Raw genomic sequence first — 13,124 nt, 5'->3', positions numbered from 1 at the left:
AACAATTAATTAAAGCTCACCACAATGGCACCCATTAATTGTTAGCACTTTGCATGCAAATAATAAACTGTGGACTAATCCTAGTCACGGTGGGCGTCCCCACTGAACAAACATGTGAACAAAACATAAAACATTTATCTGGTTGACCGAGGTCAACCCTCTTGATCATGATTAAGGGGCTTTTTGACCAAGGGTCGATGCGCCTTAATTATAATCAAGTCTCTCCAACCGAAGTTGGCACAACTCTCCAACCAAAGTTGGCACATCTTGGTTAACGAGGTTAACCCTCTTGGCGCATGCCAATTCTCGTTGACCGAAGTCAACACTCTCTGACCGTAGTTAGCTTTGTGGTTCTTTGGTTAACCGCAGTTAAACCTCTTGGTAATAAACCAAGTCTCCCCGACCGAAATCAGGCTTATTTGACCAGAGTCAAGTATCTTTGACCGTAGTCAATTCTTTGACCATTAAAAGAACTCTTTGACCACATTTAACACAAATGAAAACTCTTTAATTATGATAAGATAAATGGTCAACTGTAGTTTGACTTAGGATATTTACATTGTGGTGACAATAATCCTCAGCAAATAGATCCTCTCATGTCCACATGGCAGCTCTCAAATCCCCCCATCCTACACAAGTTCCAACTCACTTTTCTCTCTTCATTTGGGAGCTTACATGTGGGACAATGAACCATCTACTCCAACACCCCTCTGAGTGTCACACTATGGGCCCACAATGAGCCAATGACATAGCCATTCCATCTGCTTCCTTTCAAAAGGTCTCCGGAGCAGATTGAGAAGCTTCATGAAATCTTGTCCAGACACCTGCATACATTGCACCTCCATGTCCATCTCTGCATCGTCCTTGAACTCCAGGAACCAAGCCGATACATAGGTATAACCACAACACCCTCTTTCAATGGGATCACGAAAATCCTTCAGAAACCTGCCTTGTAGATTATGACACCCAGGTACACACAATAGATACATCCAGCTGTCCCCATTTGAAGCTCAGGACAAACCAGACCCTGCAAAGCACCATGTATCATCCTGCAACTTGCACTTCGTAAACACAATTGTACTGCTCCCTCTCCGGTCGAATGAGCTCCACTTAGGTTCAGCTCTTGAGCCCACTAAGGTGCCAAATAAGCACTTCCAATCACATTTCTCCCTGGTCTCTGACACATAGTAACCAACATAGTCCAATATCATGCCTCTGGTCCTCCTTGAGAAATCTGCAATATCAGCTTCGAATGGTAGAGTGGATTTTTTGCTGTTATATATAATCTAGCATTCTGTGAATTGGATAGATGATTCTTTGTTTTCAGTTTGAGGACAGGACTTATCATGAAATGGAGCCATGTGCATGTTAAGTCTCTGTGTTTTGGCAACCAGCAACAGGTTGGGAGTATCACTGGAAATCAGAAGGAATTAAACTGATTGCACTGAATGTTATTTTGTTTGGCTGTAAAAGGGTACTATGCTCGGTGGGCTGCCATGAGGAAATTATTGATCCAATTTTTGAAAGCTGGGAATTCTGAAAAATCTGGTTACCTTTCCAAAAAGCAAGTTCTATCTTTGGGAGCAGGATTTGATACTACATATTTCCAGCTTCAGGTATCCTTTATAACTGTGTTGAAAGCTGGTTCGGTGTTGATGCAGAGTTTTTATTCTTAGTCTAAGTATGAATTATAGGATCGTGTAATTCATACCATCTCAGTTGTCATGGTCGGTTCCGCTAGTGCGTGGCTCAAAGGGTCTCTTTATGTCATGTGCACTTTTCCTATTGTAGAAGGAAAAAGCCTTATCTGCTTTATTCTTTTGTAGGATGAAGGGATATCGCCAGACCTTTTTGTGGAGGTGGACTTTAAAGAGGTACCTCCTACCTGTGAAATGAGTTTGTCATGAAATGAATATCACACTATTTTCATAACATTGTCCTTCAGTAGTACAAGGTAAAGTTACCTGAGAATGCTGCATAAGCTTCCGTCGATCAGCCATTTGAAGGTCCTGTCTGACACTGTCTTTGCAAGGCTCGTATCTTTTTTTGGGAGTTTCCTACACATCCATCTATATGCTCTGTTCAAGGCCAGAAGCCCATCTTAATAGATTACAATGCATTGCTGAGACTGACACATTTCCTGTTTATTTATTATGATCTTTTTCTAGTAGGTGAATTAATTCTTAACACAGACCGCATTACATGCTATTTTATACATGTGCAGTCATCAGTTAGAGCAGTCAACACTTTCTTATTTCGTGTACACATACTTAAGTAAGAGTTTGTAGGTCTAGTCTTTGGTTTGAATCCAGTATCCTTTCCATAAATTTGGAGAGGGCACACAGCCATTGATCTGTTCGCCAGACTGTGTTGGGGGAGGATTTTTTGCCATGCTAGCCTTCGTAATCTCTGCCTGCCTCACATACGGAGTACTGACAGAAACTCAATACAAAGACTGTATGCTCATTGTGGTCTGTTTCTGTGGATATTTGTGTGTATATGCATGTGTGAGATCTTTTTGACTGGGATGAAAGAGTAGGATTAGCATTGCATTAGATAGATTCATTGTCAAAGATGTTAATGATTTGATCATCTAATATGCAAAATCAATAGTAGAAACATCAGAAGACAAGTTTACTGCCAAGATCATGTCACAGTTCATTATGCTTGTGAAAACCTCAATAGTGCCAGTAAATTGCACTTCAAAATAGGTTCAGACTATTTTGGTAGGATCACAGACATTACAAACCAACCAATGTCCATCGGTCAAGTAGTAAGAAAATAGCACTTAGGAGTCTCAAACTATGACTAGTTTGTAATAGCAATGGCTAGGAGGGATGCACTACCTTCTTTGGAAATCATGTTTGACATGATTATACAAGAGCAATTGAGAAGAGGCAACAATATTGAGTCTCAAAAACGACTATGATTAGCTTGTAATAGCAATCGTTATGATGGATGCATTACCTTCTTTGGAAATCATGTTCGACATGATTATACAAGAGGAATTGAGAAGAGGCAACAATATTGAGCCCAAAGTCATAAACACGTTTTTTTTCAAGAGGAAGAGATTCTAAAAAAGGAATAGGTAGAAATCAAAACTCTTCACGTAGGCAACATGTAAGCCATTCACATTGTCATCAACATTTAGGTCACCAACATCAAGGCCCTACCAATTAGAGGAGACATAAAATCCTAGAGGTAGAGGTTACTCTGATAAAGAAGTTATTAGCAAAATTCTCCAAAGAGAACCAAAGGCAGAGGTGGCATGTACTATGTAAAAACCACATAAGCATGTATGGGAACTCAATGGGCATTTATACACCCCTTTACCCTTAAGTATGTACATTTTCTGCAAAAGATATGTCACTGTCTAGAAGATGGCATCAATCTAGAGTGGTATCGTGGTGAACTCTGCCTGTACAATCTGATGGGGGATTGAGGGTTGAGAGAGAGAGAGAGATTAACGTCTGCAAAAGGCCTCGTGGGCCTATGAGACAAAGTGCGGATCCAAAAGGTACCTCATACAAGCCACTGAGGGCTGAAGCAAAGGGTTCACTAAGACCCTTGCTGAAAACTGAAAACTGAAAATTGGAAGCTAAAGCTAAAGTGCTAACATGCTAAACTAGTGAACATAATACTAGAGTAGCAGAGTAACAGAAGAGTGTCAGGTGCTCAGGGCTAGCACTCCTAGTACATGCTCAGGTTCCACATATCCAAGTAACCTGGTGGCACTCTGATGAGATGTGAGAAGCTCTCGTATCTATGTTTGTAGAGCTGTCTTGCGACGTGGGGGAGGGCGTGGTCTCCTCGACCTCTGGATTTGGTGGGCTACGTCAAGGGTGATGCCTCGTCTCCCGCGGTCGCCTCTAAGAAGGGATGAGATCGACCGGGACCTCGATCGTGCGTCTCTGGTCTCTCTCCGTGTTGCACGTGGAGTGTGTGTCCCTCGTCTGGCCGCATAGTGGTGGACACTCCTACTGCTGATCCATGATGCTCTCATCTCATCAAGCTCCTCTCCCTCAGCCACACTGGCACCTGACTCAGAGGCATAGAAGTCTGTAACAAAAGTCTGTGATCTGTCAACGGTGACTTGTCGCATTAGTCCATGTTGCTCTCCGACATTGTGTCTCTGTCAGCGCATCTCAAGCAGGTAGAGCCCAACACAAACTTGATTGTGAAAATGTATCAGCTGTGTGAGTGGACCAAAGCCATGTCCCTCCTGAAAGAGGCAGTGATATCATCCTCGGATCTCATAGTAGACTGGGCAGATACATAGAAAATTCTCCTCGGTCTCGATCTCCCCCATCTGGCATAGTGTGCAAGTCCTTTGCTCTCTGGATATGCTTGCAGCTCTCCTCTCCCTGCCTCAATCCGTAGCTGATGTGATAAGGCTCGTAACTGACCAATGGCGATCCTCAGTGCATGTGAAACACTCCTGTCCTTGAGATACTGAGGTCTGATGACAAGACCGTGCTCTGAGATCCTCAGGAAGTGATCATGGCAGAATTGGACCTTGGTGGAGAGCTCCTCTCGCCTCCAAGCCCTAGATGTATGGAGCTAGAGGAGGTCCAACCGTATGATACGGTTGATCTCTTCTCGTGGGATCATCTCGGGTGGTGCGTCCAGACTGTACTGAATGCCGTGACTACCTAATCACGTCGATATCTGTGCGTACCATGCCGTATCAACACCAGTCGCTGCTAGTCGCCTGGTGGACTTTAGTGCTAACCTCGGTAGTCTCCACTAGGGTAAGGACCAAACTCTGTGGAGGAAAGTCACTGTCTGGAAGATGGCATCAACCTGGAGAGGGGTCATGGCGAACTTTGCCTGTATAATCTGATGAGGTATTGAGGGTTTACTCCGAATCATCTTGGATTCCATGGTCACCTGTAGTCTCTCAAATCTCTTCCACTCAGTCGCTGAAATATCACTCCCCTAGAAAGGTGCTGCGTACATGGCAGTCGGTCTCACCAGCGTGGCCAAGAGCCAACCCTTCGTCGGGGGGTCCTGGAAATGTGCTTGGAAGCATCGCCTCTCTAGTCGGGCCAGAGCACCCCGTCGTGTTTGTTGTGCCGTACCCGCATGGATCATCGTGAAACCTGGTCTAGTGAACAATATCCCCAAATATGTGTAGGATTCCACTATCTCTACAGGCTCACCACGGTATGTGAAACTATGGTGACGGGACATTGCTCGCGAGGTGTTGAAGATCATAACCTTGGTCTTCCCAAGGTTAACAGTCAAGTCTCTCTCCCTGCAAAACATCTCCAAAGCCTCTAGATGTTTATGTAGTCCCTCTGTTGAGGATTATATGAGGACTATGTCATCGGCGTATAGCAATATCTGCATCATTAGGTTAGATAGGAGTGAACCCTCTCCGCCTAGTCGATCGTTAAAAGAAGTGATCTCGTCGATATAGATCCCAAAAAGGGTTGGTGATAGGGGGCAGCCCTGCTTTACTCTGATGGTGCTCTCAATCCAGTCTGATAAGCCTCCTAGGGTGCGTATCCTCCCTCTAACAGACTCATAGACTCATGACTCCCCAAATCATGATATTTGGGGGCAGTAGCTCTTGTAATCTCCTGATCAGGCGAGAGCGTGGGACAGTGTCAAATGCCTTACGAAAATCTACGAAGCAAGTGTAGACTTTTGGATGCCTCGACTTCGCCTCCTTAATAATAGCCCTGATGGTGAAAATGCGATCTAGGGTGGAGTGCTATCTCCGAAATCTTGCCTGCCCAAGTGCCGGCTGTCTGTGACCCTTTGTGTGGTTGCTGATCTCCTCTCTAGTATTGACCCGTATATCTTAGCCAAAGTGTGGCCTATCATGAGAGAGAGAGAGAGAGAGAGAAAGAAAGAAAGAAAGAAAGAAAGAAATTTTATTAAAGGTCCACGGAAGGCCATACATGGCCTATGGGACACGAAATCATCCGAAAGGAAAATACATCATCAACGATGCGCCAACTAGGTGGCCTCATCGTAATACAGCTAAGATGCCAAAAATGGCTACAAAAATCCTAGATACAAAATGAAATGAAATAGAGTACCAAAAATGCCTAGATACAAAATGTAAAATATGAAATATGAGAGAGAGAGAGAGAGAGAGAGAGAGAGAGAGAGAGAGAGATGTATTAACGTCTGTAAGAGGCCTCACGGGCCTATGAGATAAACTAGTGAACAAAATACCAGAGCAGCAAAATAATAGAAGAGTATTAGGTGCTCAGAGCTAACTCTCCTAGTACATGCTGAGGTTTCATATATCTAGGTAACTTGGTGGCTCTCTGATGAGATGTGGAGAGCTCTCGTATCTGTGTCCGTCGAGCTGTTTGTCGATGCGGTGGGGGGCATGGTCTCCTCGATCTCTGGATCCGGTGGGCTGCGTCAAGGGTGATGCCTCGTCTTTGTGGTCACCTCTGAGGAGGGCTGAAATAGACCGAACCTTGATCGTGCATGCTTTGGTCCCTCTTCGTGTCGCACGTGGAGTCTGTCTCTTGTCTGGCAGCATCGTGGTGGACACTCTCACTGCTAATCCATGATGCTCTCTCTCATCAAGCTCCTCTCCCTCAGCCTCACCGACAACTGACTCAGATGCGTAGAAGTGTGTAACAAGAGTTTGTGCTCTTTCGATCTCAATGACCTGTGGCATTAGTCCTTGCTGCTCTCTGGTTTGTCGCATCAGTATATCTCTTTATCGTCGCATCTCAATCAGATAGAGCCCAAGACAAACTTGATCGGGAAAATGGATCAGCCATGTTGGTGGACCAAAGCCGTTCCCCTCTTGAAATAGGCAGTGATATCGCCCTCGGATCTCATAGCAGACTAGGTAGATACATAGAAAGTGCTCCTCAGTCTCGATCTCCTCCATCTGGCATAGTGTGTAGATCCTCTGCTCTTTGGGTATGCAGCTCTCCAACAACACATACTAGTTCTCCTGAACAAACCTTAATCGACAGGTGACGTTGCACAACACGTGGTAGATGATGTTGCAAGAGTTAACTTAACCTAATTGATCTAGTTGTGGGTTAGTTATCTTAACTAAACCAGACTATAAACTATCTGGTTTAGTTAGTTAGAAATTTACACTTGGGAAAAATTTCTCCATGTCATAATGGCATCTTGGCTCCAAGAGTCATTGAAAGGCCCCGAACTTTAGTGATGCTCCTCTGCTATGTTGATATAACTAGAGGATGGTATAGTCGTCCATTGGCTGTTGACATTCAAGGTCATTAGCGTCGTGAAAAATTCTTTAAAAAGTGCTCAAGTGGCACTAGTGTAAGTCTGCTATACACTGTCCAAAGGCATCATAGCTCCATTTCTGAGGTCAGTTTTGGCATCCGTTGTCAACCGAAACCGATACTTTTGCTTTGTATACTTGCTGTGTTACTTGCATCCTGGGTAGCAATAAAGTTAATGAGGGCCAGGGAGCCTTCAATTGTTGGTCTTTGTAGGATTGATGAACTTCTACATAGGGTAGATGAAGTCATGAAAAGACGAGGATGAATGAGCAAGTAATTGGCACCACTATGTAAGACCACAGTCTCATCGTGCTTAGGCTCAAGCTGATAGGTAGCAGTCACATCAGCTTGAGATTAGGATAGGTAGTGAGCTAGAAACCTTGTGAAGCGCTGTAAGAGGCTGATCTAAACATTGCCCTTGGGATTTGTTGGCTTCGTAGCTTAAGTCAGAAGCTCTTCTTTTTACAAAAACAACAAATACATTACGAAAGTATAAGAGGCATTTGTCTTTCTACTTCTAATTTTATTGGCGCAATTAGAGAGGTCTCTTTTGGTAACAAACAAAGGGTGCCCTCTAGTACCCGCATACTATGGTTTATTTGTTGAAAATAAAGGGGATCTTTCTTACTTTAAGAATCATCCAAGATTTCTGAAATGCTTCCAAGCATTAGAGGAACTGCTTTTACCAATGTTGATGAAAATGCAATGTACAAGACATTAAATTGGTCAAGTTTAAATGTGAAAATCATTGCCCTACTTAGAGGTTTGCAATGAAGTCTTGATTTTTTTGTGGAAAAATTTTAAAGCATCATGGATGGATAGATTTTAGACACATTTTTTGGAACAAGCTATATAATAACGTAGGAAACCAGGGATTTTGTTTTTAGGTAGAAGATAAATCTCTCCTCAACCTTTTTCAAATTGGCAGCAAATGTGCTTGTGAAAGCTCGTGAGTGGTTTTTTTTTTCACAAAAATTTGAACGGAATCATACACTTACAACTACTTTCTTTCTATCCTTGTGTAGGTGACAAGCAAAAAGGCTATGATCATTGATGCCTATGAGCAATTGAAGACTAAGCTTCAATGCACAACATCCATCTCTAGAGGTGAGTTTAAAGTTGAAATATCTTTTTTTTGGGGGGGAGGGGGGAAAGTTAAAATATTGCCAATGACAAACCACACATTTGCAATTTTTTTGTTGGGTCGAAATAAATTTATATTGTCTTGGTTGGAAATGGAATTGAGAGAAGACAACAGGATGGAGCTGAAGGCTAGAATGAAGTTGCAGCAACACAAACAAACTACAAAGCTAGGGTAGTCATGGAGGCAAATCCCTAGGATGGACCCTAACTAGGGTAAAAAGATGTGTGGTGACTAACTCACCCACAAACTCAACCTCTAACTGAGGTTAGGGGTAAAAAGGGAGATGGAGCTATGCTGCGGAAAAGGGACACCTAACCTCGCCCATAGGGTGTGGCTGAAAGGGGTTGCTAGAGGTTGAGAGCGGTGCTGAAATGAGGGGGGAACCCTCTTTATATAGGGGTTGGAAGGGCCTCTTTTGGCCGACCCAACCCAGCCCTAATTGGCTGAGCAGCCAGACGGCTGGTTGGCTGGGCTGGTCGGACTGTTTGGTTGGCCCTAGAGGCCGACCTGGAGGGGGTTTGTTACGAAAATTATATCTTGCTTTGGACATTATTATTTTCAAGTGTGACTATGGCAAAGTACTCCATAGGAGCGCACCGGACGTGGCGGGGGTCCTAGTGGATACTTTGTGTGGTTAGTTGGGGACGCCTGACTAGCTTGTGTTTTGCCATGCTAGATGGTCGGTATTGTGGGTGATTCCATGTTAATACTGATGTCGCTAGTGTTATTGGTGTAGTGCTTGATTATTGTGCTTTGAGCGCGGTTATGTTGGGATCGGTTGATTCGTTCAATCGATTGTTAATAACTAATGTAATTGGCGGCTTGAGTACAGGTGATGGAACTCATAGCGAGGATTGGAATTAGTGCGAGGGTACCGATCAAGGTGTCGCACATCGCATTATATATGGCCATGGGCCAATTTTGTATTTGCTTTATTATTGCAAGTTTGAGCAATATATTTTGTAGTGGACATAATTTATTTTTGGGCCTTAAGATGGCTATGTAAAGCAAATCCCTCATTTTGGAAGAGAGGGATAATTTTGGCTCCTTGGTGCTTTTATGAAATATCATAAATACTCTAGATGAGGAAGCGTGAGCCACTGATCTAGGGAGGGGAGATTATACCCAGTTTGCTGTCGCTTTCGTGGTGTGATTGTGTTCTTCTTCTCCAATTGATTAAGTGGTGAATTTGTGTGTGAAAAGAAATACCTTTTGGTTTCAGTGGTATCAAAGCTTTGGTGACGCTCTTGTGAATGAAGGAAAAAAAAAAAAAAGTGAAGCTCCTTCGTGAGGGATTCAAGAAGAAAGAGACATCTTGGAAAGAGAAGTCTTGTGGAGGAATTCAAGAGGACCACCTCATAGAATTAGAGCTCGTGAATCGTGGGGAAAGAATCCCAAAGAAAAAGTGTGTTTTTGGAGGCCAACGAAGCCTCGTTTGACGCGCCTTTAACTCCTCTGAGTCCTCTCTATCTAGCCTTGGAGCAGCTGCCGTGAACATTGATACGCGCTGTTGCAAGGAGACCTTGCATCATTAATCCACTTTGGGTCGTGCACCCGCTTCAGCGCAGCCTTTTGCCTTGGGACCTCTGCACGTCCACTGCAGACCTACCGGGAGCGTCCCACTGCGTACGCCTGTCTGCGGACCTGCAACCGCCTGTAGGATTTCGGCTTGCATGCCATCTTGAACTCCGAATCCTACACATTGAAGCTGCATGCAGGCAGCCTCTGGACTGCTGCCATCGCGAACAGAAATCCGTAGACCGTGACACTGGGCAGATTCTATCGCGCCGCGCTACCGCCATTGGGAAAATAGTCTTTGCAGAGCCTTTATCTCACTGCACGCAGTACTCTAAGCACTTATAACTCAGGACAGTCATATTGGCCTTCACGCGCACCATCCTACCACGTCCTCACGGACTCCGGAGCACTGAGCAGTCTCTGACTGAGTCTGATATCCTCGGTAGCTCTGCCTCTACTCAATTCTCATAGTGCGCCAGCTTACATCTTCGTCCGTGCCCTCAAGGAGTCTGACTGTCTGAGACTCTAAGCTATTTTGTCTGCCTCGGACGCCGAACCCATACAAGCCTTATTACTCTGGTCGACATCCATATACAAGTCTGCATTATTGGCTGGGGTTGTCAAGCAAAAGGTTCTTCTTTGCCAAAATTCAAGGTATAAGGCTCAGAGGCCTCTATTTTAAAAAAAGAGAAAAAGAAAAGAGAGAGAGTTCTAAAGTTCTGAAAAAGAAGACGTTTTCCTCTCTTTGGTGATGTGCAACACAAAAGCAAAGCCACTCCACCGACTAGCAAAGGGCGTATATAAAAAAGAAAAAGAAAAAAGAAAAGAGAGCAAAGCAAAATCTGAAGAAGCTTGAATCAGGTTGGCGATTTGGAACCACGAAATCACCGTGCAATTAATTGGAGATTGATCGAGCGCATAGACGACTACAAGTGACATCATCAGTCACATATCTCCCACTCTAGTCCTTTCTATCTCCGATCAAAGAGCGATAAAAGTGATATCTTTGCTTTATATTTCATACACTTAGTATCTTCCGCCATTCGTTGTCTTACCATACACTTGAATCACATTTTTATTTCATCTGTTTAATTCTCATACAGTTATTATCCTTATTTCCCTCTGTTTCGCTTTATTTGTATTTATTGCATTATCATGGCGCATCGGCTACAACCACCCACGCCTTAGGAGCAATTAGACGCACTTCAGGCACAGTTGGCCAATGAGCGTGAGCATAGGGAGAGATTGGAAAAGAAAATCAATGGTAAGAAAAGGAAGAGGCATTCATTTGACGATGCGTCATCCGACGATGATTCCGACGATGATCCTATTATCAGGACAGTCAAAGCCACACTAAGAGCACATAATTCGAGGAAGGAGAGTAAGATAAGTAGAAAAGCGCTCTCATTTTAAAATTTCGATGGAAAGAAAGAAGCACGCACTGTCTTGTCTTGGATCAGTCAACTAGATGATTATTTTTCAGGGGAGAAATTCTCTGAAAAAGATAAGATTAAATGTGCTGCAAATCATTTAGTAGAGAGTGCTGCACTTTGGTGGAACATCACTAAGCACAGTAAAAGGTGACCAAAATCTTGGAAGTCTTTTCAAAAGCTCTTTTAGCTGAGCAGTAGAGGTTGGATTCCCTTAAGAGCCCCCCATTGGGATAGCTTCTTCATCACTGCAGATTTGCGTAGGAATTTCTGGAGGAGGCTCTAGAAATCCCTTAGAAATAGAAAGATCACTCTTTTCTTTTGGCTTTCTATTCATGGAGGGATTGTAGTGAACTTGTGGAGATCACGATTTGGGGGTGATCCCACTTGCCCTCGTTGTCATTCTACAGAGGAGTCAGTGCGACATTGCCTTTAGGACTGCAATCAAGCGAGAATTGTTTGGAAAGGAGTTGCTCGGATACTCAGCATTTTTCATACTTCCCCTTTCTTCATGACTTGGGGCTTGGTCGCATGGTTATCCCTTACTGGGCCCCAGGTGCTTTACGAGGGTGAGCCTTCTTCTTGGGCACTCTCGATCCGCCGACAGGAGATAGAGCCCTGCTCTCTTTAGGATGTACCACATATTCCTTTGAGAGCTTCACATGCTTCAGTGGACACCTCTTGGGAGATTTTGGCTAGCGTTTCATCTTGGCACATTTGGAGAGCCAAATGCACAGAGGCCTTGGATGACACCCAGATACACCCATCACAGGTGTTCACGGGTATTTGGAGTGACACGGTTCACACTTTGATAGCCATATGGGCTAGCATGCAGGGCCCTTCACGGGCAGCCTCTTCTAGGAGGACTGTATTTCTTCGAGTTTGGAGGGGTTCTCTCTTTTTCTCGGAGACTGCTATCGGATTGAGATGGCACTATTAGCCCCAATCCTTTCTTTTTGGCTCTTGAGCTTTTCATGCATTGCATGGTGTATCCCGTATTCCCGTATGGAGCTTTCTCTAACGGTTTTCTTTAATACTTAATAGAAGTCTCTTTTTTGCCAAAAAAAAAAAGAAAAAGAATCGAATGGACAAACTGAAGTTACAAATAGTACTATTCTGGATATGATAAGAGCTTATGCGGGAAGTCAACCAAAGACTTGGGACAAATATCTTCATCTTTTACAGTTTGCTTATAATAATACTCCTCATTCTGCAACTAAAAGAGCACCCTTTGAGATTATCTATGGAAAGGTTTTACTTATTCCTATCACACGATTGACCCATAGAGTGGAGCCATGCAGATGCATTTACCCATGACTATGAAAATAGCCATTACAATAGCTCAAGAGAAGTACACAACACAAGCAAATAAGAAACGAAAACACATGCTTTTTAAGGAAGGTGATTATGTACTTCTTCGGATTGAGAGAAGAAGGTTGAAGAGTGTTGAGAAATGGCCAGTAATCAAGATGTCCCCACGTTTTTATGGACCATTCAAGGTGATCCAGAAAATCAATGATCTATAGAGCATAATGCTTTCCATATCTGCCTCTTAAAGTCCTTCAAAGGAACTTTACCTATTCATCCTGTCTATGAAGAGGCTCCATTGATTATTGATGAAGAAGAAATTCTAGAACCTGAATGCATTATTGATCATTAACAAACCTCGACCCGAAAAGGAAATGTCTATACTAAATACTTGCTCAAATTTAAGAATCATACGAGAGATGATGCTCAGTGGATGCCTGAGCGGTTCTTTCGAACTTTTCCAGACCTCATTAGTTCTTATAAGCA

The 13,124-nt window shown here is 43.5% G+C and overlaps 1 protein-coding gene across 1 annotated transcript in view; it reads left to right on the top strand.

Annotated features, from left to right (window-relative positions):
* SBI1 (Leucine carboxyl methyltransferase) overlaps positions 1-13,124 on the top strand; it is an 89,150-nt gene that overhangs the window by 39,521 nt on the left and 36,505 nt on the right. Inside the window, exons 3-5 of the mRNA XM_087394382.1 lie at positions 1,474-1,616; positions 1,827-1,874; positions 8,264-8,345. Of these exons, the coding sequence (XP_087250508.1) occupies positions 1,474-1,616; positions 1,827-1,874; positions 8,264-8,345 (273 nt within the window). The remainder of the gene's footprint in view (positions 1-1,473; positions 1,617-1,826; positions 1,875-8,263; positions 8,346-13,124) is intronic.

This window comes from Dipteris shenzhenensis, chromosome 2, assembly GCF_047967505.1.
Source record: "Dipteris shenzhenensis isolate YYH24624 ecotype China chromosome 2, Dip_SZ_1.0, whole genome shotgun sequence".
NCBI lineage: Eukaryota > Viridiplantae > Streptophyta > Polypodiopsida > Gleicheniales > Dipteridaceae > Dipteris > Dipteris shenzhenensis.
Note: the sequence above shows the minus strand (reverse complement) of the source record. Positions and strands in the feature narration are given on the sequence as shown.